The sequence below is a fragment of the Triplophysa rosa genome, linkage group LG7, assembly GCF_024868665.1.
Source record: "Triplophysa rosa linkage group LG7, Trosa_1v2, whole genome shotgun sequence".
Classification (NCBI taxonomy): Eukaryota; Metazoa; Chordata; class Actinopteri; order Cypriniformes; family Nemacheilidae; genus Triplophysa; species Triplophysa rosa.
Window position 1 is genome coordinate 3,571,973 of NC_079896.1, and position 25,616 is coordinate 3,597,588.

Below are 25,616 nucleotides of genomic sequence, written 5' to 3' on the forward strand. Positions count from 1 at the left end.
ATATAACAAATTAAATGTAAATTGTTTAACTCTTTTTGTTTAACAACCTAAAGTAGCATAATAATTGAAATATTGATCATGTGAATACTACAATATAACACAATTGTTTTTCGTTTACATCTCGACCTCATATTATGTATCCTTTTGCATCATACCAAAAAAGTTGTTAAATGTCAGGAAATCCATTAGGTCCAAATATAATATGCCATCTCTAACTCGCTTATTGTTGCTTAAAATGAGCAGCATGTTCTTGCTAATATCATATTTGTGTTAGCAAGGCTCAAGAAAAGGTTCTTATTTATTTCCAAATAAAATCACATTTGACAAAAGATTTTCAATTTATATTATTTTAATTAACATTCTAAAAAATAACAAATACATAAAATGTATTTAAAAGAGATACACAGAAAATTACAAAGTTTGTAACCTGAAAGGTTAGGATATAAAATCTTTGAGCATGATACACTGAGAAAAAGTCAAGGGGAAATACAAACTCATCTTAATTTTGTAAAATTACAAGAAAACTAGTGGATCAGCACATACGCAGACAGATGAAGTGGTTTTGTTGACATAACAGCAATGTCAGTGGCTCACATAGGAAAGGGAAAATCTGGGGGGGAAATCTGGCTTGCATCTAAAATCAAACAAACAAAATATAATCTACCAGCATGGTCCATTAAAGGAAAACACGCGCACGCACACACACAGTCAGACACGCATGAGAACACAAGGAAAACAATAGAAAACTTCCAAAACAAAATATCAACAGGACAGAATGAAGACTGGCCATGACTCTTATCAATTTAGTGCCAGCGATCACAAGCTTTAATCCCAGACTAAAACGTTTTTTAACAATCCATATGCACAAAATCAAAGCACCGCTCGAGTTTGGGCAAGAAGGTTACTTGACAAACTTGCAAAATGATCTCAGCTGCATCCTTTTATTAAAGTGCGCTTAGCAAAGTTTGCCCTTGTGTGCTGATGTGGGATCAGTTCCGTCTATTCATATCTAAGTCATAAAAAAAGGCATACTGTCTACCAACCAGCAGCTAGAGGCGAGTTTAACAATGTCAAGAGCAGCACAACCACGCTTATAAAAATGGTCCATCCATCGTACTTCACATCTAGCTTATTCGGTTTAAAACAAATACGGAACAAAAATCCATGGGAATTGTCAGAGTGAGTAGATTCATGGTGTGCTTTAACTAACTAGTGCAAATCTGACAAAACAGTGTGCTTATTTCAGTGTTTTTCAGTCTGCAGGCCCTCTTATTTAATGGATTCCACCAAAACCGCCATTAATGCCTCGCCACAGTTCTAGACAAGTTTGACAATTTTGGTTGTCCAGAATCTAAATTTTATCTAGTAAAGCATTTATCCTCAATACCCCTCTAAAATACTGGCCTCTTTTAAATATAAATGTCGAGGTATAAAATGGCTCTCCACCAATCAGGGAAGACGAGGTGGTTACGTACGACCGGTTCACACGCACACGAGACACGCAGATAAAACATGTAGGTTAAGATGTAAGGATATTCAATTCCTCTGATGTCATGAAAGCTACAAAGTCTTTGCAAAAAAATAAAATAAGGGGGAGTTCTTTTCTGAGCCACAAAAATTCAAGAAGTCATGTCTGTTTGCTGTTCTTGTTTTTCTTAAAACGACGATTCCCGCAACAATTCGAGTGAATCCTGAGGGTCAGGTGAACAGGAGGCTGGTAAATGCAGCAAATGTTCCTGCAGCATCACTTGGGCTCAGCTCGATACCGGCATTGCGGCTTAAAAAATCTGTCAGGTCTCCCTGAGTTAGTAGCACTTCATCGTGTAAGTCTGCTCATGTTTTTTAGTCTTTTTTTTATAAGAAATCCACAAAAAAGTCATGAAAATCTCATGAATGTACAACTAGCTTTGGAGGGGAAGCTGGTAGCATCTGAACAGTCTGATAGAAAACAAAGGATCCACGGTTAAGATGCTTGCTAAAGTTCGTCTCGTCTCTCCAAATACTTTTTGCTGCCGTGATGGTGCAAACTGAAATCTTGCACGGTTCAGAGAGAAGCCAGAGGTGAGGTTATTGTGTTTGTAGATGTGTGTGTGTTTAGGTGCTAGACCTCTATATGAGATGCATGGGCCTCTTTTATAAAACACAAATGCATGCATGTTACCACTGCATAAATACATTTGTCGTTGCATTTCTGTTCACATCCGATTAGCAGCATTGTTGATATTTCAATCTGACAATCAGAGGCACAGACGATGATGTCGACCTTGAGACAAATTTTGTTCCGTAGAATGTATTTGCTGTACAATATTTCATAATAAAGATCTTCTACATATCAACATATTGATTAGGAAACATCTTGTATTTGCATATTAACTTGCATTGTAAGGGTTCATTGTGTGAATTTAGCCACTTAGTTTCATAAAAGAGGCCCATTTTGTGTATAAATAAGAATGCATAATGTGCGCATGTTCTCTTGTATGGAAAGTGTGTTTGGGACACGACTGCGAGCGTGTGGACAGTTCCTATTTTCAAACACTTGTCAATGTAAATTGTGTTTAGTGTTGTTCTTGCTGGTGCTTGTTCAGGTGTGCAGACAGCAAAAGGTGCTAAATGAGCGCTGCCGTGTCCAGAACGTTCCTGTTGGGATCCAGTGTGGCGAAGAACCGTACGTCCCGGTCCTTGTCCATCCTCAGTTCAGACAGAGCCTCCTCGAGCTCATCAGAGTATGCACTGCCTGGATCTTTGAAGTACGCTGAGATCAGAGTAGAGAAATAGACTGTGATTAGAAGTAATGCTGAAGCAAAATGCTTTCTAATAATAATGTGCTTTTAAAATAAATAGCTATTTGGAAAAAAAGTCACAATCTCCCTAAAGATGCATGTGTAAATTGTGTTTGCCGTAATTCGTCTCTTACGTTTTTCCAACACACTTTGTCTTAAAGCCTTGGCGACCAGCACGCGTACGTTGGGCACAGGATCTGACGAGAGGCTGAGCAGACTGGGCAGAAGATGCTGTGCAAACTGGTCCATGGGCATACAGTCCTCCTCCACTACCGCCTGCACAGAAACACAGGACGGTTTCACAAATGTTTGCCATTAGTTTCACAGCAATTACGAGTTTTGTTTGAGGAAGTTGAAAGCAGATCAATTATTTTGACAACTGTGTATTGCAAGTTTTGTCGCTAAAACTTTACCTGACAAATGAACGCGAACGCCTGCCGTCCAACCCATTTGGGACAGTGACAGAATCTCATAACGAGCTCATTAATGAAATTATGACCAAGGTCATGAGCTCCACAGGAATACAGCTTCTGCAAGATCTCCACCACCTACACACACATATATAAATATATATGTATATATAAACACAAGAGGTCATTGAACTGAAAAACTCAAAACTTCCTTGTTAGTCCAAAAACAGCTTTTACAGAAACAAAGCTGCCAAAAAGGCATCATTTGTTTGCTTCATTTCACACAGACGTTTCAGAAAGACTGAAAATAGATGATGACGATGCAGTACCGACTATTTTAGAAAACAAGCTAAAAACAATACAGCCAGTGTACGCTCGAGGAGAAATGACTCACCAGCTTATACGAGATCCACCGCACTTCAGATACTTTGTCTGAGCAGAGGTTAAGCGCTATCTGTCTGAGGTAGTCATAGACATCTTTGTGGCTGTACAACTCGATGATCAGGATGAGCTGTCTGGATGCACAGACAGAGACACATGTGAATACCAGAGAAGTTAGATCACACTTGAGAGTTTGTGAATAGAGCAGAAGATTGGTTTAATAAAGTAGCTGAATGTTTAGCACGTACTCTGCTAGCTCATAGCGGAATCTCCAGTTTCGGCTGTTGTCCGTCACCATGAACTCCTGCAGCTGATACAGATATTCTCGACGCTTCTCGGCATGAAGCAGCTGTGAACAGACACAGAATGATTGAAGTATTAGTATAAGCAACTTCTTTTGATGCAAACTACAAACATTGAAAAACTACATGGAAACTCAGTGTCTACATCGGATGCGACAGGCGCGACGCGACATGACAACCTGCACAACCCGGTCGCGTTGCGCCGCATCCAGTGTGGATAAAATGTAAAATTATAATGGGTTCTAATGCGTTTCTAATGTCTTTTGTCGTGTCGCGTCCGGTCTAGACACGGTGTTAGACCAACATGTACTCGGTTTTCTTACCTTCAGGAAGTCATAAAGGTGTTTGAGGACTCCTATCCGCACCTCATCCAGATCTTTAAGAAAGCCGTTAAATATGGGCACCAGGTCGGCTGCGGTCAGCTGATCTCCCAGAATCACAGCCAACTCGTGGATGGAGAACGCCAGCGTCCGACGCACCTTCCACTGTCAACACATTCAATCTTACCTCATCTTGCACATGCAAGTTCACATGAATGACCTGAACTACACATACACAAAAATATCATATGGTACAAAGTACACATGCATAACGCTTAAATGTAATATTTGCAATTAACTTCAATCATTTATTTAATCAATTTGACCAATTAACATGATAACAATGTTGTTATTAAAGTAATAGTTCAAATGAAAATTCTCTCATAATCTGTGTCAGGTCTGAAACAACGGTGTGAGAAAGTGTAAAATATTTTGAACACATTTAGTGAAACAAAAAGACATGCTAAATCGATTAAAAAAAAGTCGATTATTTAAAATCTCATTGGTCGTTACGTAAAAAAAATCAGTCATAACAAATGAGATGTAAAGTTACAGACACAAAACAAGCGCTAAATTTGATAAACAAGCTCAAAATATGAATGAATGAGACCAATCATTTTGAGTAGCAACGGCTGTGAGAAATGCTGAAGGCAACATGATGAATGTTAACTAATTTTAGTATGATTAACGTCACAATCGAAAGAACTTTATAAAGGTCGTCTAGAGGAAGCTTCACCTGCACGTCTGTCGCGAGGGTCTCGTATGTGTCTTTCAGGCAGTGCCAGTTCTGTCTGCCCAGCGTCAGGGCAACACCTGGCAGACTGAAAGCACAGTGTTTGGCGATCTCGGTGTCCACAGTCTGAGCTCGAGCCGGGTCTGTCATGGACAGGTACTGATCCAACAACTGCTGTGGAATGACATTCTGAGATGGACGGAAAGAACGAAGGTTAGAAGGCAATAAGACATCATCTGGCTGTTTAAATAAAACCCAGTGATAATTCTATCAACTACAATACATAAACACAAGAAATGTATATTTTTAAACTAGTTACAATATACTGTATCAGTTGGTACATTACCTGAACTTTAGACTTCTCTTCTTCAGATGTTTTGGTGATGTCAGAGTCTTTCGCTTCCTCTACATTTTCTATCAGTTCTGACTCCTGTGTGCAAACACACGTGTACAATGATCTCTGTACTGTACTGTGTTAATATTATTATAATGCTGCGTGAAATCACAGTGACCAAGGTAAAGAAATCATACAACAAGTGATATTTTCCGAAAGGAATTCTCATACCTCACTGCTGGGTTCAGAATCATCTACAGGTGAAGTAGACGGCGAGTCTGAGATCTGTGCGTCTGTCAATGAGAGCTCGCTCATGGCGCTGAGCTCCTCTGACGTCGGAGAACCCACAGAACCGTTACTGTCTGACAAAGAATCTTCCGCATCTTCTGTCTGGCTCTCTAGCTGAGCTGCTTTCAGCGCAGCGGATAACACCTTCACTTGTGCTATATTAAAGAAATAAACATTAAATACATTTAAAAGCTGAAGCACACAATATACTGTTAACTTTTCGCCTAATGCTGTTACCTTGTACGTCAGGATCATCTAGGTGAGGTTGAAGGCAGTCCAAAACCTTCTGGATCTGCGAGCTGGTGGTCGGGCCTTGAGCATCTAAACTTGGAGGCTTTTCTATCTCATCACCTTGTGCTTCTTCTTTGTCTCCGACTTCCTCCATCAACACGTCTCTGTCCTCCTCGTCTCGCTCATCTCCCTGCAGTAGCTGGAGGTCTTGGGTGATGTCGGGCAGCGGGGATCTCCAGTAGTTAAAGGAGCTGTACATCGTACAGTCATCCATCTGCTGGTTGGTGTGTCTAAACAGGCCCTGGACAGAACTGTCTTCATGAGGATTGGATGAGTAACTCGTTGGATGTGGAGGTTGTGATGGTGGAGCTGATTTTTCGGAGGTGGGTTGCTGCTGGTGTAAATCGGGCTGAATGAGATGTTCTGAGGAACTTAAATTGGAGGCGTTGCAGGAGTTATGTGAGCTGCTGTGGGTCACATGGTGAGAGATGTACCAATCAGAACTTATTTAGACTTGACAAACATCTGCAATATGAAGAAGTGAGCCGAATTTAGTTGAGTTACGACGTACAACCACAAGTGTTTACCTCTCAGACATCTTGAATATCTCACGAAGGGTTCCATCGTCACAGAAGTGCAGTCCTGTGATTGAAGGATTGGCGAACGTGGAGATAAAACGACCTAGAGATTGGAATGCAGCCTGCCGCACCTGTGGAGTAAAATCAGAGTAGCAAATAAACAGCTTGACCCACTTGAAAATAGTTTTATTTTTTATGATGGGATAAAGAAACAAAGCAGGTATAATCATTCCGATTGGTCAGTTAATAATCTGTCGTCCTCTGCGACCATTTACCTACATAGCTAGTTGCATATCTCCTTTACTACCACCTCTTCTCCCATAACAACAAATAACCAGATTCAATGTTTCATTTATTTATTTGATAAGTAACCACGTTATAAGTAACACATAGTCAGTCACAAAATAAAGAACATCCTGATACCTGATCGTCTTGTGAGGGTTTATTTTGTACAATATCATGATACTTATAACCCATTCACACAGACCGCTGATCCCAGAAAATTGCCAAAAAATTGCCAGAGTGCCTTCTGTGTGAACGCAAACGCATCCCGGATTGATCCGAAAAGTGCTTCCGGAAAGGGGACTTAGTAACATTAACGGGATCAGTCCCGTAAAGCGCCCTGTGTGAACAGAAGGCAGATACAATGCCGTAAAAGCCGTGTAGTGATGACACACATCTATTATAAATCGTAAATAATTTGGCTCTGAAAACAAATATAGTTAAGCGAGTAATTTTTGTTCGTTAGTAAATCGAAAACTTAAAAAATAGGCCTACCATTCGTCTTTAGCTAAATCACCAAACTTAAGCTCAGATGCGAGAATAGCGGTGTCTGCTTCTAAACGCAGTTTAAACTTGAAATTTATTTTATCAAAACTATTAACACGAAAATACACAGCGCTTCAATAAACTTGATCACTTACCAACCTTTAAAACACGACTGTGTGCATCTGCTGCGCTGTGGAGAAGCCCGTGTGTTTCTTTGCAGACACTGTTAACAGACTAACTCCAAACTTTTATGCGCTTGTTTTTCTCAACAAAAACATTGAAACAATAGAAACTTGATGATCATATACGGACCTAAGTGTTTATTTATGGTTTTTATAGCATTATGTGCAATATGCTTTAGGCCCTATTAATGGGTTTGTCATTCGATCTGCGTGAGCTATTTCGAAATGGTTACGAAATCTAAATGCTAAAAAACGCTAAACTTATTTTAAAATTCACATTTTTGTACGTCATATTACTGAAAAATTATTATACCGTGCCTTTTGTATTAATGTTAGGCTGTGTTGCAAAAATACTGGCTAATTTTTCCTTCGCAGCATTCCGTTATATTTTTTCATTAAGGCTGTGTAAATTTGCACCGAACAAACCTGAACAATTTGCTTTTATTTGTTTTCATATGACATTTTATATTTAGCTTATATTTAACTTAATCTCGTTGGGCTATAGCCTACCTTGCATTCTTGTGCCTTATTCCTCTTCGTTGTTCTGCATTTACCAATAAAATGTATAAATAAAAAAGTTTGTTTTAAAACTGACGTCTTTGTCATTTGCAAAAGGCAACAATATATGCTACAGAATAACACCCAAAAAAAAAAAAAAGAGAGATTATTAAGGCCTATTTAGCGCAAAATAAGGCAGTAATAATAACAAATTGAGCTATTTAGCCACCTAAAAACACCACAAGGAAATATCTTTCACCGCGATCAACCCTATTTTCACATCAAAAAAAAGAAATGCACTTAACATTACATTGCAGTATATTATGTCACGTGTCTTTACGGGATCTTAACGGGATGTGTGTGAACGCACGCACAGATTGCAGAAAATCACTGGCAGTGTGAATGAACAAAATCTAACGATCCTGGGACAAATTCCTGGACACATTTTCTGTGTATTTCCAGGATCTCTGTGTGAAAAGGCTATTATTGGCTTAAAGAGATGTAAAATTCTGTCATCATTTATTTACCATGATTTCATTTAAAACACAAAAGGAAATATTTTGAGAAAGTGGTTTTATATTCATGCAATGGTGCTAGTGTTGTTTGGTTACCAACAATCTTCAAAATGCTTCCGCATAACCTCGTCTGCTGTTTTTTTTGTGTGTGTGTGTGGATTGCTCTCTTACCCATCGTGACTGATCGCTGATGAGATTGATGAACAACGGGGACAATTTAGTACGCCGCACCTCTGAAGAAGTGCAGTTTGAAACCACCATGAAGCACTCAGCACAGGCTTTCCTAATACCCCACAGACTGTCCGAGCACAGGTCGAAAAATTTAGGCATCTGAATTGAGAAAAAAACAACCCATTTAAACAAATCTCTTATACATGGATATGGTTTCACAAAGAACTTGGTTTTGGAATTTCTGAGATGAAATAAATGGACAAATACAGTCAGTCTGGGATTTAACTCTATGGGGCGGTTTCCCAGACAGGGCTTAAACCTAGTCCCAGACTAACTTAAATGTTAGAAGTGTCTTAATCAAAACATATCTTAAAATATATCAGTGCGGTCGTTTTGTCTCAAGATGCCCACCAGTAATGGTTTTTGTAAAGTATGTTTTTAAAAACAATTTAAATATCCTAATTTAACCAAGGCCAAACCAAATCCCTTTATTGTCACTCAACCATATACACAAGTGCAACAGCAGGTGAAGTCCTGTCCTGGCCTAGTGCTGGTTTAAAATAATCCCTGTCCGGGAAACCGCCCCTTAATCTGTCACTGTTCGAATGCACAAATATAAATAGCTCTTATTTTAAAAACCAGAAGCAGGGCAAAGTTTCTCACCAATAGTTTCTCTGTGGCTTCCTGGCCAACAATAGAACAGAACTCGCCGAAGTTTGCTGCACAAACCTGGTGCACAGAAAAAGAAAAAACATTTTCAATGAGTTCTCCTAATAACAACGCAGTTATAAGCCTTTTACAACTGCAGTTAATTTATTGACTCACAGACCAGTCACTACAAGCCACTTGGGTTGATAAGTATTCCAATGCACAAAATGTATATTTTTAAGTGTGGCTTAAGACTCAAAATACCTTTTGGGGCCACTGCGGATTACGTAGTTGTTACTGTCCTAATAATACAGCTTTTTCTGGCTATGAAATCAACTTCTTGGACATATACAAGTTCTCTTGTATAGCATTTATAGAGAACATGATCGTCATGTTATATTTATAACATATACATAATAAATAGCACATCCTGACAAGCGACACGAAACAAGTTACCTTGCGGACTTGAAACAGTCTGGTGTCGCTTCACAGCTCACAGAAACGCACCAAAAGAAGGTGTTCCACTGTGTCTTTAGTCAACATAGTCACCAACTTACACATGATCTGCAACAAAATGTTATCAACCCAGAGATCAAAACCAAAATATCGCTTTTTCAAACCTGCAAAACAATTATCAGCATAACAACAAATGCAGGCGGTGTGAAGATAAGCGTTTCTTTAAATTACAGCAACACAGGCTCTACATGGTTATTTTTAGCACTGCAGGGCTACTTTCAGAAGCGTTTTCATTTTCACACGAAAACGCTTACCGCTACAGCCTCGATCTTGTAGTCGTCATCGCTGCTGGGTTCTGTGAGCTCCAGTAGCACAGGGCAGACCCTTCCCTCCATATCGGCCTTACTCATCAGACCCTGTTCAAGAAGAACCAGCAGGGCAGCTTGGCTCGTCTTTCTCACCTTATGGAAAAACAGATTAGCTACGTTAAAAGCTAGTCATATATTGGTATGGTTACACATGGAGTTCAGGCAAAAATGAAAGTTATGACATCATCTATTTACTCACATCACTCAAAATCTTGCTTATTTCCACTATCCCCATGAGGCACAAAGAGCCCATGTTTTTTTAAGATATACTATGTGTTATGTGTACATTTATGGATTAGACTTTTATCCAAACCAATATTCAAGCTATACATTTCAATGAATGTGTGTTCCCTGGGAATTTAACTTATGACCTTAGCACAGCTAATGCAATTCTCTATCATCTGATCTGCATAATCTCTCAAATCTACTTCACGCTTATGCATATTCAAGACTGACACAATCATGACACACGAGAACCGAAGGAGTTTTTCTTTCCTTTTCATCTTCTTGTACTTTGACGCTTTATGTAAACAAAAAAGCTCTTGTGTATAGTGAATGCACCTGTTAAGCAATAGCCGCAATTCACAGGTATCACTTACCTGGTTATTAGGATCTGTGAGATAACGGACCACAATAGGTACTAGATACCGCGAAAAGGCTTCTGGGAAATTGGGGCGGTTTTCGTGGAGGAACATGGCAATGTTTGGCACCTGTTCCATCAATTCAGCTCTCACTGTTGGTTCTGTAACATCACCACACACACACATGCTTTGTAATGCATACATTACCACCATACAGACACATACTGAACACAGGTAAAAGTCTCAGTCACCTCCATCCTCAGACATTCTGGCAACCGTTTCCATGACGCTGATGAAGTCATTTTCATTCTCACTGAACTCCCGGAGCACATCTAGCAATCCCCGTGCCACAATTTGCCTGGAAAAAATCAAGACGTATTAGATCAGATCACTTGCTGTTTCAAAATATAACCACAAAACTGTTTGCAAAAAATGACAGGTCTCTTTCGGAGTCCAAAAACCAAGTGTAATTCTACACTGACAAGTTTGTTGAAACAACCCGAATCAGAAGCCAATAACCAACCAAGTGTACTTCTACAATGACAAGTTTGGCTCCATTCAAGTCTTTCTGGTCCAGGAGTGAGAAACCAAGTCATATCAGGTTTGCATTAAGCCCTTAAATTTTTAAATTATGTTCCATCATCGTGCCATAAAAAGTTATTTACAAAGTGTCTGTATCAAATCTCACTTCTGTATAAAATCTTACAGTACTCCAAAGAAAACATTCAGAACTGCATGATGAGGGAAAAAGGTTTACATGTTTATTGACTTGTGTACATTTCATCACTATCATATCTCACCTATTGAAGACGTTTTCACTAAAAGCATATTTTTCCAGTCGACCCAAAGGGGTGAGGTTATCCTGGCCTGCATCCAGGAACGCTGTTATCCGAATCCCATCGCACTCTGAACCGTAGTCATCGAATCCAACTGCAAAATAAATTTATAGACATTTAATGACAAAGTATAATTTAATGTCCAGTCTTTTAGCACGGCCCCGTGGAGGTATTAAATGCGAGTCCTTTCGAATTCAAACCAGGAATCCCTCTAACAGAGTGATATAGAGTAACGCTATTTGATCTTCAGTTTACAGACTAATCCGTTTAAATTTCTGCTTTAACATTATCCAATCCAAACACTTTGAAAGTAGAATATAGATCCAGGTGTGATGTTGTTGCACTGCGTCTACGTTACAAAAAGAACAAGGATTTTATTACGGGTGGTTTGGTTCTGTCATCAAAGTCTATACTTCAAGTATAGGATATCACGTACGCACCACAGCCAACTTATTGAAACATAAGCCGAGTACTGTGTGATCTGTTCTGGATACTTACAGTCGTCCAAATCATCATGGCCATCTTCAAAATATAAAGACAGACCTGGGGAAACAAACCAAAAATGAGAAGACTGGCCCATTGGGAAACTTACTGTGGTTTTTACTACAGTAATCATATTGCGTTTGTAGTAAGAGTAAGATCATACAGTAGTACCAAAGTCTCACTCACTACAGTAACCATAGTTTAGTAGTCGCAGCAAACATTGTCAAAACATTACACCGTGCCGCATCCGGTGTGGACAAAATGTAAAATTATAATGGGTAATGGGTTTCTAATTTCTTTTGTCGTGTCGCGTCCGGTGTAGTTCAAGTTCCCTCAAAGTTATCCAAAACTCTTCATGCAGTAACGCTAAAAGAGCATTTAATCAACATTGCAATACGTCCTAAAAACGTCAGAAAAACGTTAATCTTACAATGTTAGTGGAACTTTTAAAAACAATCAGAAACAATGTTTTCAAAACCTCATGGTTAATGTCAGCTAAATGTTCTTAGTACATCTTATGTAAGATTTGATTCAACTGTAGTATTTGTTATGAAATCACAGTAGACGCAAATGTACCATGGTCTTACTTCAGTAACAATACTTGATATTTGTAGAATAAAGCTATGGTAACTCAAAGGGTAATCAAACCACCAGAAAACATGGTTACTATACTTTTTACTATAATAAAACCATGGTTAATTTTCAAGGATATCTGTGTGTCAAATGCTGCTGTCATGAAGTTGGACAAAATCTCAAAATCAAATGTACTGTCTGCCGACACAGCAATCTAAACTGAAAACGAGTCTACAATACTAAAAGATATGAAAACTATATACTAATATTCGACTTCTTTCATGGTAAGCAGGTGACTGCTTTTTGACACATCGTTTCACGTGTGTGAGGTACTGTAGCTTTGTATCTCACTAGCATGTTGTCAACTAAGGAAAATAACGTTAAATCATCAAATAAAACGCAAAACATGACTGTGAAACTGTTTTTAATACTAAAACCTTGTTGTGTAAAAGGCTTTAACTGACATTATAATGTATTTTAAACTGTGTTCGGCCAACCAAGCCGTTATCCGGAATCGACCCTTCAGTCTGGCAGGCTAACAAACTGACTGTCATCGTCCTGTCAACTCAACCATGCCATCTTTACTATTCTGGCTAGGTTTAAAAATGTATGTCTATGTCTATAAAATGTATATTATAGAGTATGGATTCTGACACATTTAGTCAGGAAACAGCTCTTTAGAAAAGCACTTTTTATCATTTACCACACTGTGTCCTATTCTGTTAGCTTCCCTACCTTGAAACTAGTGTTAATCTTTTTAAATGTCACCACACTTGTGACCTTTCTTCTACAATACCACTTTAATGTTTAAAAAGCATCCCCAATCGTTAAAGTCTGTGCAATAACAGGGCCGAGCGACTTTAAAATGCCCCATAAAGCTTTAAATAACAGTATTATCAGCACGTTACCTGCCATCTTGATTTACACTGAGTCTGTCACTCCACTTCCTCAAAAGATTTCCTGCTCTCGTTTAAATCCCGGTGTCATCCATACGAAGACTGAATATTAACAAAGCGAATAATCTCGACTAAAAGAAGCGCTTTACCGCCCAAATTTATCGCGAAAAAACGAATCGCTCAGGCGAACGGTCGGCGACCGAAAAATAAGACAATGTCGATCACGTGACTCATCAGCCGGAGTTCAAGATGGCGGCCGGCGAGCAGCTCGGAACTAATCGATCACTAATTTAACATTTAAATCCTTTAAATAACAATATAAAGCTTTAGGGTAATGTGAATATATCTCACTAGCGTATTAAATCGCGCACCACGATAAACAGCGGATATCAGACACTGTCGTGTGGACTGTTTGTGTTGTTGTTTTTTTAGCTTACTTCAAATAGAAATAGTTCTTGATCGTGTTTATGAAACTGCCTGGAATGTTTGAGAAGTTTCTACTAGTTTGGAGGTCAACATGTCGTTAAGAGAGTTGAAAGTATGCCTGCTTGGGGTAAGATAAGTGCTCGCTTTTTAAGACTTGACTTTGCTGCGGTGCATTGCGTGTTTGTGCATATTTTGTTCGTGTTTTGATTGCTGAGTTGATACTTAATCATTGGTGTGTGTTTGCAAGTCATGACTTGCGAGTAAAGCGCGTGGGTGGGTGGTTTTACCTGTTGTGCAAGCTTTGGTCATCATTTTTGCAGGGCTGTTGACGTCATTGATTCAAGAGTGGATGTTATATCTATTCAGGATGTGTCACTATTACACTAGCTTGTATTTCACACCACCTGCTTTAGGTTTTAAAAAATCAAACTCATTTTAAACCTGTTCACATTATTTAACCACATTTTCTTGAGAGTTGACCAAATGATACTATAATGACAGACAGTCTTACTGAGTAACTAATGACTCTAATTATTTTTTACAGTAAAGAATTATGCTGTGTGCATAATAAGTATGCACTTGCATTACATACAGTATTGAGGTCACTTTGTTGGTACTCATATGAAATATGTTTTAAAAAGTGTAATTATTACAGCTTGTTACTGGTCAAGTTAATCTTGGTGGATTTAAACACGTAAATTAAATTTATTGTCCACGTGGTTAAGGTGATCCAGCATTTAGGAAGTAATAGTAATGAATAATACAATTACGTTTAGATAGTGTATTTTAGGGAGTAATTGAAATACCAAGTTATTAATATTTACATTTTTTATTTAGAAGTAATATACCCGGCACAGATGACAGTAAAAATGTCCATGTTTAAATGTCATTGTAATTCTCTGTTTCCTTTTAATATAGTTCATTGGATTTAATTTACACATTTGAGTTGTGAGATCAGTTTATATCAAATAATTTTCTTACATTAAACTTCCAATATTTAACCAGACAAATGTGTTTTTCCCTTTTGTAAATACGAATTGATTTAAGAGCCATGTGTTTTGTCTACACATTTTCGTCCTTGTGTTATAGGACACAGGGGTTGGAAAGTCAAGTATCGTGTGGAGGTTTGTGGAGGATAATTTTGACCCCAACATTAATCCCACGATTGGGTAAGACCGTATTGCAAAACACACACTTACAGCTAGGTTGTGTTTACTGTAATGCAGGTTTTTCCATTATTAAAGTGTAAAGCTTTAGGTTTGGCAACACTAACCCACTATTGTTCTTGTGACATTGCTTTAGCATTGCATCTGCTTAAAATGATATTAACTAGTCACGTGGCCTTGTTTTCAGAGCATCATTTATGACCAAGACTGTGCAGTACCAAAATGAGCTTCACAAATTCCTCATCTGGGATACAGCCGGACAAGAAAGGGTAAACACGGGAAAAATTACAAACACACTTGGTTGACGTATTTAAGCTGATAGCCATTATAATCTTTCACTTTCTGTTTTTGTTATGTTTTTATATGCCAACAGGGGGCAGTATTGCTTGCGTACATGTGTGTGTAAGGCAGAAATAAAGGAATTTATATTGTAATTTAATTATTTTTATTTTTTATTATATAAAATATATGTGTGTATAGTGAATGAATATTGTGGTTATACTTTAATCTTCTTACTACTTAGCATGTGAGCGTGTCAGTGTGAGATGTTTATCGCCTCTTGCAATTTGACAGCGGTCTCGGGGCTGTTCGGAATCTGATCCCTTCTAATGTTTGTCTATGATGTTATATGATGCTAAATGTAGAATGCCAAGCGGCCCACACAAGCTGCTAGGAAACTCATAGTGTCGAGGAATTTCTTTTCTTTTTTTGTATTTATAGCATGATCCAAAACTCATGAAAATCATTTAAAACGTGTTCAGATTTTAAAAAATGTGAAACAAAGAAATGGGATAGTGTTACACGTATTAAACTCTTAACACTTTTTAAATTCAACTTGTCACTCAAAGATGCTGGAATTTTCGGCAGCATTTTCAGGAAAGGCTAAGTAACCATATAAAGCCTGATTCAAGCATATACAGGGACTGCAGCCTCTGACTTATCTGGCCTGCCTTTCCTCATCTGTTAGTGTTTAGTGCTTTGATGTTTTCCCAGCGGTGAGGAGGGTGCGAGTTCATCATCATGGCATTGGTAGAAGGGGTCACGTCTTCTTTGCCCTAGAGGCTGATGGGATGAAACGTTAGGCCTTGTCAGAGATAAAAGTTGGAGAAGAGCAATTGAAGCCAGAATCTCTCTCTCTCGCTCGCTCTCTTTCTGTCTTCTATTGTAAAGACAGACAGTTTTGTCCACAGATTCTTGTACCCTGGCAGGAAATGTAAACTGGCTTTTCTTTTGCTGTCAGGGTCCTGATTGAATAATTATCCAGTACATTGCTTTTAGAACAACACTGGAAAGATTGTGAATGTCTGTTTTCTGTGCCCTTTTGAGTTTTGTGTGTGTGTTTATAAAACCAGGGATAGGACACAAATCAACAGTATATCTAGATTTGTTCTTTAGCATTCATTTTATTATCAAAAACCCCTGTCAGCCATTTTTAATAATCAATAGATCTTAATTTTTTTGATCTATAGATCTGAAAAATGAATCAATAGATCTTATTTTTTTATAATATATAGTCAATTTTGGAAATGTATTGTCTTGGACATACCCATAAAATCACATTTTGGAATGCCAGACATCCCGCACCTTTAGACAAAAGATAACCAAGCTAAAACATTTCCTCCAAATTGTGTAGTGTAAGCCGAAGGGCCAAAAACAGCTATAAATGTAAGAAAGAGTGTCCGTCAAAGTGATTTGTTTATTTTTTTGACAAAAAGGAGAGCTTTTCTGGCTCTGTTTTTTGGCTCTGGTCTGTGTCCAATACTGATCCAATACAAATTCAGATTTTTTAAATAAAATTTTACGCTTTGCATGGTCGTTGAATTATTTGTAGAGATGAATTGTTATTCGCAGATGTTATCTTAGTTGAGCCCACGTATTACTGGTGCATTGATCACAGTTTCATACTTGGGCGTAGAATGGTTTAAAAATGTGATTTATAAAAATTAGTGGCTTTAGTGCTTAAGTGTTCATACTTAACTCACTTCATCAATAGACCTAAATGCGCATTAAATGTTAACTTGCTAGTCTGTATCCATTCATTTTTAAGATTGAAATGAACCTGTAAGATTCCAGCCATTCGCCAAAACCGTTTCACGCAAATCCGATCTTAAAATAACGTCTATTGAAATTTAAGGGTCAGAGTGACACATGTTGGCTATTTGCACAATTATTTTGAGAAAGTATGTAGAAAAACATGGCAAGGTTTCTTCTTTCTTTTTCTCTTTCTCTCTCAATCACTCTTTACTGCACTTTTACCCTCATTTTTTCCCAGTGGAATGGCATACCCGATCCAGCTTGTTTTTATTAATCTTGTCTTATTTTTTTCTATTTTTGATGACCGGCTGTTGAAAAACCCAAATATGCTATTCCATAATGATTAAAACACTAACTTGGTCTGACACATCGTGCTCATCTTTCCCCTGATGGCTCCCACATGTGTTGATGTGCCTTTCCTGCAGCTCCTAACTCAAGCCCCTTTGGCACGACCGTCTGAAACACAAGTTCTCTTTCAGGCTTTAACGGTGGCTCACGTCCGGGGGGGTTCATTGTGGTTTTCTTCAGTTCTGTTTGAAATCTGTAAGGAACATGTTGGAATAACACCCGTTTATTTGTATTTGAGTTGTCTGTTTAATTCGGTGTGAAACTCAAAGGGGACCTCTGCCAAAACGTACAAATTCTTTCAAAGTTGTGATAATAAGCATATGTAGGTTGAGATCAGGATGTTATCGGTGACGATGTGGTCTTGCTCTTTTTGAAAATACGGGGTGTTGTTTTTCTTTCCTTTCATGTGCATTCTCTCTCCTGCTTTCAGTTTCGTGCCCTGGCTCCCATGTACTACAGAGGCTCTGCTGCGGCTATCATAGTGTATGACATCACTAAAGAGGTACTGAAACGCTTCTTCATTATTACTACACAAATCTTTCTGCTGTTCAAGTTATTAAAGGGATAGTTCACCCCGAAATAAATTCTGTCATCATGTACTCGCTCTCATGTCAAGAAACACATTTGAAGTTTTTTACATGTGTGGAACACAAAAGGAATTATGGGCTGAAGGCAAGATTTGCAATGAGTCATGACTTACATTTTGGTTCATACAAAGCTATTATATGGCTTGAGAAGACTTATGGTGATTTACAGTATATTATGTTCTGGTCGCCATTTACTGAACATCAAAAGTACAGAAAATGAGCAGTTCATGCTTAAAACCGCAGAGTGAGATACATGGACACCAAATGCCACAGGGTTATGAAAGTAATGATGACGTGCCAAATTTAAGTATGTGGAACCATAAATGAGATTTACAAGATTTACATGTTTGTCTTCCACACAAAGCAATTTGACAGTTTTATATAAAGGCTGTGTGTGTGTCAAAGATCAAAACCTTTTTGAGTAAAATTGAGAAATCTCCTTTTCTCATTCCTCAGGAATCATTCCAGACTCTAAAGAACTGGGTGAAAGAACTTCGCCAGCACGGACCACCCAACATAGTGGTGGCTATTGCTGGCAACAAATGCGATCTCTCCGATGCCAGGTGAATTCCACCGTCGCCGCCACAAAACACTCCACATCCCGTCATCTCCGCTCTGATTGAAGGGATGCACCCGCCGTGACTGTCAACTCAATTCGACGTCGGTGAAAGACCCGCATATTTGCTGTCAGCATGTCCTGAAACCAAGCCGGCGTACACGGCGTTATCGTGTGCGCGACTCATGAAAAAAAATCCACTCGGTCTGCAATTTATCTTTCCAGTTAAATTGCTTCTTTCTTCCCACAGGCCCAATGATATGTCTTGGTTCACCATTGCTTTCTTTGGCAGCGCTGATGAGCTGTCAGTGCGGTTGTATTTTACATCTCGAAACCATAAAGACCGAGATGTTGAATCTGAGGCATAGTGATCGCACCGCAAGCATTCGGGCAATAAATATCAGGGAAAATTCTTGCGATTGTTCAGTCTGGCACAGAATGGCACCTTTTTGGCAAAATTGATGCCGTTCGGTGATCCATCGCCATCATTTATTTTGGGATATTTTTGTCCCGTTTGTCACCCACCAGGCAAAAATTGTATGTTCAATCAGGGCCGTAGTTAGACATAATTGTCGCTCTTTATTAAAGGTACAGTTCACCCAAAAATGTCTGTCATCATTTACTCACCCTCGAGTTGTTCCAGATCTGTATACATTTCTTTGTTCTGATGTACACAGAGAAAGAAATTTGGAAAAATGCTTGTAACCAAACAGTTTTTGGACCCCATTGACTACCATAGTAGGAAAAATTACAATGATAGTCAAAAGTGCCCCAGAACTGTTTGCTTTCCTACATTCTTCAAAGTATCTTCTTTTGTGTTCAACTGAACAAAGAAATGTATAAGGCATGTTTTTCTACTATGGTAGTCAATGGTGCCCCAGAACTGTTTGGTTACAAGCATTCTTCCAAATATCTTTCTCTGTTTCTTTAGAACAAAGAAATTTGTACAGATTTGGAACAACTTGAGGGTGAGTACAATGAGGCGAATTTTCATTTTGGGGTGAACCGTTCCTTTAACAGCCCGCTGTTCAATCATATAAAAATAAAAAGAATTAGTAGAAACCCCTAGCAACCACATACGAAGTCACAAAAATTTACTCCGCACCTTAGCAACTGTATTTCAATGCCCGTATAACCTCTCAAAACACTCTTGCGTTGCGGCAATGACCATTGTGCAAACACCCCTTACAATTTCTTCAAACGCATGAGCGATGTGTCAATAGAAAATTGATATGTTGTCTATGTGACCGGCCCGTTACGTGTAGCGCAGGTGCAATCTGATCGGCGCCTATGATCAGGTGACAGGTGCTACAGCTTGAACACAATAGTTTACCACCAACATGCTGCCGTGTGCTTAGTTATACACCACAATTATAAAAGATAAGCAAGTTTAACAGTTTTTTTTTTTATATCCCACATACCCACCATATTCAGAATAACGCAAACGTGACATAATTATTTGTCAAGAATTTTAAAGCATGTCAAAACTGATGCTGTTTGTTTTATAGGCTAGTAAGCAATTGTAATATATGTCTCCTATTTTTTCTTTTACTCATTTCCCCGCCTTATTCCTGTCTTTGTATTTTTTCCAGAGAGGTGTCGGAGAAAGACGCCAAGGACTACGCCGACTCTATTCACGCCATATTTGTTGAAACCAGTGCCAAAAATGCCATTAACATCAATGAGGTCTTTATTCAGATAAGTGAGTCTTTTCTTTACTAGTTATCAGCGCTTTGTGTGCATTGCATTTTGTGCTTGATTTTGTTTCGTCCGTACTTGATTGAGCTTTGAATCACATAGTTGCAGTTTTATTAAATGTTGTTTATTGCAACACCATCTATTATTAAAGCTGTAATGAAATGCACAATCTATAATTGATTCTGATGCTGGTGAGAATGGTGCTTAGGTGGATATTTGTTCTCACCTCTTGGACCCAGGGCAATGGATGGGTTACAGGATGTGGATCTTTTACCATGGGGTTTGGCAGTTACCCCATCGAAACAAAACAGGCATTCCTGCGGGTGCACAAAACCATACTTGTGACTTTTGTACAAGCAATCAGATTTTACTCTTTGCAGACGTGTTTATAATTGCCGCCATATGTTTTTTGCGTGACTGTAAAAAATGATATGCTGGTTTTTGATAAATTGCAAATAATCTCACGTACATTAATATTTGCTCAGTGCCTTGATGAAGACTAAATGGAAACTTGTTTTTCAATAAATTACAATAAATTAGTGCAATTTCGATTTCTTTCCAGGTCAAAGAATCCCGGTTTTAGATGGCGAAGGTTCTTCTGCGGTCAGGGGCTTCAAACTACGTCGCCAACCAGCTGAGTCGACCAGAGAGCGTTCTTGCTGCTGACGTGGTCGTAAACAATCCGGCCAAACCCTCTGGAACCTTCACGACCGCTCACTTTCTTTCCATTAGTATCCACGAAGAATAGCAAATGAAGAATGTGATGTCAGAGGAAGTTATGTAACGTCCCTTTTAAGCTGCAAAAAGAAGTCAGATATGGATTTAGACTCCAGATCCTGACGCAGTGTTCGCTACCTTGAGAAGAGAAAATGCCCTCCTGCAGTCGTTGAACCTCATCTTATTCCTCTGCCCTGTTCAGAGGTCCTTAGGGATCAGTTCCGGTTCTAGATCACTGCCCAGAATCAGACGGCAACAAAACACCTGCCGAACAGATCAGTGTGCTGTCTTGGTCTCTCACATTCTCTCTCTCTTTCTCGTTCTCCTGCGAATACTCTGTTAAACTCTGTGTCTTCTGCACTGTATATGCATATTTACATTTTTAGCATTCTGTCTCAATGCAAGCTTTCTCGTCTCCTTATTTTTGCATTTATATACGTGTATAAATGGGTGGATCTTGTCAAATCTGGTAAGAACTTTTCTGGATCATATTTTCCCCAAAATCAAAGGAAAGAAAAAAAGGTTTTGCCTATAGAAAGTACGTCATCCTGCAAAATTGCTAAAATAATATTATAAAGCAATGCTTACATTTTGCAAAATAATGGGTAACGTGACCAAGACATGCAAACGTAAGTTTTCTACCACACAAGTCTCAAAATGTGTGTATTTCTGTTCTGTAGAAATACACACAGTGTGTGCTTTAGTTACAATATAACTTTATTTTACTTGCATTTTGTATCATCTTTAAAAGAGAAAAGAAATCAAGAATAAACCAAGATTAGTACTATAATACGGATTGGTTAATCTGAAATATTTTTGGGCAAAACCTAAATATGCATTAGCGGCAAGGTTTTAAGACTTTATTATCTTAGAGTTTATGAATAGGTCAGTTAAATGTAAGAATGTGTGCCAAATCTTTTTGAAATGTAGTTCTTGAAGAACTTTTGTAACAGAAAGGTAACAATTTAACGAGTAATAGTAACAGATTGTCACATAGTAACAGATTGACAAGACCATAATGTTGATGACAGGAGTGTGAGGTCACCAAAAAAAGTTTGCATATTTATAAGTTTGCAAGTCAAGATAACAATAATAACAAATTCTTTGTCTATATGTTGTAAAAAAAAGTTTAAATGAACGATTACGTGTTTTACAATGTCTGTCCGTTGTTACTGCTTGTATTGCATATTGATGTCATTAGGGAAGTACAGGCCTCACACTTTGAGATAAAGTTGCCCAGTTTTGAAGTGTTAGATATGATAACATTTCCAACTGTTCACAAGTTTTCCATATCAGAATTTTAATAGCGGGAAGGAGTCAAATACCGGTGTTTTGTAGATTAATTTTGCTAGAGCGTTGCATTGTGGGCTTTGGTCCTGGACTTTGTTAATGCATGCTTTAGGTCTGAATCTTTCTGAAATTGCTATTTAACCATTTGTGCTGCAGGTCTCTTCAGATCCCTTTTTATGGCGTTTTTACTGGTTCAAGTGGTTTTTGAGGTCTTGCCAAATGCCTTAATTGTTTCATAAACATTTTCTTCTATGCTTCACTTTTTTTTGCTAAATATGTTTTGGCCTTCACATCCAACATCCTTTTACTATCTGTACAGGGATTACAAATGTGTTTTTGGAAACCAGACACGTTTCAGAAAGAACAAAACTTTTTGAGCTCCTAAATCTTGCCGTAAAAATCCAAAACAGAATTGTTATGCAATACCAAATATTATGATTTTCATGCACCCCAAAATTTTCCTTAAGTACTGTTAATGTCCATATTGTCTTAATTTGAGAGGAAAAGTTATTTGAAGAATTTATCGCATATATTTAATTGCATATTCATCAAGCATCTTATAGTTTTAATCTTAGACATACATTGTCTTGTGAAATCATTTACTGTTATAATCTGTTACGTTTTATTATACGTGCATACCCACAATGCTAAAGTTAATATGTGTTTAAATGTACACAAGCACAAATCACACCACCTCTTAGTTGTTTTTAAAGTTATGTGGCTTCTGTTGTGTTTTATAATGGTACTTAAAGAAATGAAATGTGACAGTGACAGAATGTTGATAGTGTAGCAGAATGGATATTATGGGCATTGTCTTGAGTTTCATCTATCCTATGACACTATATATGCAAGGTTGCCAATGTTCATGATGTTGTGCAATAATAATACTTGTTTTCCCACAAAAACTATGCTGTCGATTCAGTTGCATGAATTTAGATGTTAGCCCCACAGACATATTTATAGGCTTATTACAGTCAGTTAGATAATCCATGAATTTGATCTTTTCAATATTTTCCTTCAATTGTTTTTTTAATGAAAGAGAGGAACTGGCAGAACTCCGGAAAGTTTGCACTTTTGAAAATTGCTGCGTGTCAATCTGTGTCCTTTTGCCCTTGTCAAAATAACTCGCAATGTTTTGAAAAATGATATTGCTAAGCAGTCTCTATTGATGTTTATACAGAAAACAGTATAATTACCATATAAAATGAATCGTCCGCTGACTGTAATGTACCACTTGATAAGTAAATGCTCTGTTACACTTAAACTTCACCTTTTTTGTTTTCTTTGTCATGTAAAACTTTTTGGAGTAGGAAACTTGGCTCAACTAATGCTGGGTTTTTATTATACATTTTGAGGGGCCGTTACAATGTGTGGAAATGCATTAGACTAGCCATAGATGTTGTCGAATACAACGTTTGTGATCCACTAAATGGCTTAAGGTCTTGAATTCTTAGAAAAGGAATCAAAGTCTTTTTGTCCTCTCGCACGGGAGCACAAACTTTGTGCTAACGCCTTTGAATGGAACTACACTTAAGGAGGACAAAAATAACATGCCGTCTGGTTGTGTGGTTTTTAGATCGAAGTACAATGCTAACGGTCTTGGGCTGGCCCTAAGAAAGTTGTGAAATGTTTAACTTGTAGATACCACAAATTAGATTCATTTTGTAAATAATATGTAGTCTTTCTGTTATACTTAACCATAACTTTCTATTGTATTTCAATAGAAGTAATTTAACCTCATTTAAGTTTCTATACCATTTCGCCTTTCACTTTTATTTTCTCAGGCTTCAAAATGACATTTTATTTGTTAATGTGCAAAAGGGAAATGTTGAGCTCTTTATTAATATTAAAATACAAAATCCATATGCATTTGTCATTATTAAATTTGGACAGGCAAGTTGGGATTGTTCGATCTTTAATGTGTTATCTGATATGAAACAGGTAAGATTTATCTAGTTTTAATTTTATACAAGTGTAAATAAGGGTTCAATTCAGAGGTCCTGAGAATCTGTTTGCAGCTGTAACGGTTTCTGCTGTACTGGTCACTGGGCTATAGCCTATATATAAATATGACACTTGTGGTATGTGAGTATCTTTGGCAGGTTTGCCCTGTTGCTCTTTTAACTGTGCTGAGGAAAGTAAAACTGTCATACAAGTGCTTGTTCAACAGCCATGCCGACTGTAAATTGCCTCTTCTAAACTGAAGTGTGCTAATGCATACATTGTTGTGTATCACAGGGCTCAGTTATTTTGTTTAGTATCTGTTGTGACAAGTCACAGTTCACCCAAAAAGAAAACATAATTTAAATTTATATTGGGAGTAAACAAGACCTAATTTATATTGCACCATTTAGATTGTTTTACTTACGGACATTATTTCATGAAAATTAAGCACATTTCCCCCTCATGTTCTTAGCAGGCATTTTACAGTTTAGACACGTTATGTTGAATGGTGTTTTTACTCATTTTAATCGAATATATTATTATTTAGTATATTCTTATTATATTATATTATATTATATGGCTATTTTTTATTTAAAACGGAACAACACATTACCATGATGAGAATACTTTAAAAGTGTACAGTACAGCATGCATGGTCTTAAAAATGTGCTTTATTTTACTTTAATAACTACTTTAGTCAAAAGATAATTTACCTTTTTGGGATGATTATATTACTAGGGCATGTTTTGTGACAGAGCTTATAAAGATTGTTTACAATGGATCAGCTTCAATGAGCATTTCAGCGTAATCATAATTTGTAGTAATGGCTGAGTAATATGTGCTGTTTTATCTTTCATTAGCCGCTAATTAATAAAATATAAGGAGCAGAAGAATACCAGCACCTGTCAAGTCTCATGCTAATGTTACTTACACATGAACTGCAACCTTGCAAGCATTGCAGCACCCATCACCAATAAGTATCACCTGTCCTTTCACAGTGCGCTACAGTTTTTTTAGAATTGCAAAATATATAAAAATTCCTGTAGCTGAAATAGTAAAGAATTGGGTTATAGCAGTGCTATAGCCTTGGGTTTGAATCCCAGGCAACACATGCTAATTAAAACAATACACTTTGGATAAAAGTGTCTGCCAAATGCAATTTAAATGAGTACAAATATGAAGGGGAAAACATTCATATCTCAAATATATACAATGATATAATTAAAGTGAATTAAACATATTTATATATGACAAAAAGCACAATATTGATTTTAAATCCCATCTTTAAATACACTTTTATAAATAAAGCATGTTTTTATCATTATTGTAAAGCCTACATAAATATGGAAGATGAATTTGCATTTGCATTTTTTATGAATGAAAAAATGCACACAATATAATTACATTGGCAACATATTCGTGGGCAAAATGTTGGTTTTAGTTGGAACTACAAAGTGCCTACTGCAGGGACAGTGACGTCACTCCCTTCCTCTCTTTCTAGGTGTGTTCTACTTCATG

At 37.6% G+C, this 25,616-nt stretch overlaps 2 protein-coding genes across 2 annotated transcripts; one reads left to right on the top strand and one right to left on the bottom strand.

Annotated features, from left to right (window-relative positions):
• Positions 1–1,658: 1,658 nt before the first annotated feature.
• On the bottom strand, positions 1,659–13,847 carry ppp4r1l (protein phosphatase 4, regulatory subunit 1-like). The gene is given in 20 exon segments (XM_057337529.1): positions 1,659–2,752; positions 2,915–3,056; positions 3,194–3,328; positions 3,585–3,705; positions 3,820–3,920; positions 4,197–4,358; positions 4,930–5,115; positions 5,273–5,356; positions 5,492–5,703; positions 5,786–6,246; positions 6,367–6,488; positions 8,492–8,650; positions 9,155–9,220; positions 9,596–9,703; positions 9,910–10,056; positions 10,563–10,705; positions 10,796–10,902; positions 11,345–11,474; positions 11,879–11,923; positions 13,345–13,847. Coding segments are annotated over 20 exon segments (2,784 nt in total). The 5' UTR covers positions 13,352–13,847; the 3' UTR covers positions 1,659–2,606.
• Positions 13,848–13,849: 2 nt separating this feature from the next.
• rab22a (RAB22A, member RAS oncogene family) lies at positions 13,850–24,982 on the top strand. The gene is made up of 7 exons (XM_057337530.1): positions 13,850–13,885; positions 14,848–14,927; positions 15,112–15,193; positions 17,737–17,808; positions 18,350–18,456; positions 20,042–20,151; positions 20,710–24,982. Exons 1-7 carry the CDS (start codon positions 13,850–13,852, stop codon positions 20,811–20,813), a joined length of 591 nt encoding a protein of 196 aa, XP_057193513.1. The 3' UTR covers positions 20,814–24,982.
• The last annotated feature ends 634 nt before the right edge of the window (positions 24,983–25,616 follow it).

What these genes read in the sequence shown, in the direction of transcription:
- rab22a (XM_057337530.1), top strand. Translation starts at nt 13,850, where the DNA reads ATGTCGTTAAGAGAGTTGAAAGTATGCCTGCTTGGG. An exon ending in ATACAGCCGGACAAGAAAGG is followed by an intron (nt 15,194 to 17,736) that starts GTAAACACGGGA and finishes TCCTGCTTTCAG; the next exon opens with TTTCGTGCCCTGGCTCCCAT. An exon ending in TGAGGTCTTTATTCAGATAA is followed by an intron (nt 20,152 to 20,709) that starts GTGAGTCTTTTC and finishes ATTTCTTTCCAG; the next exon opens with GTCAAAGAATCCCGGTTTTA.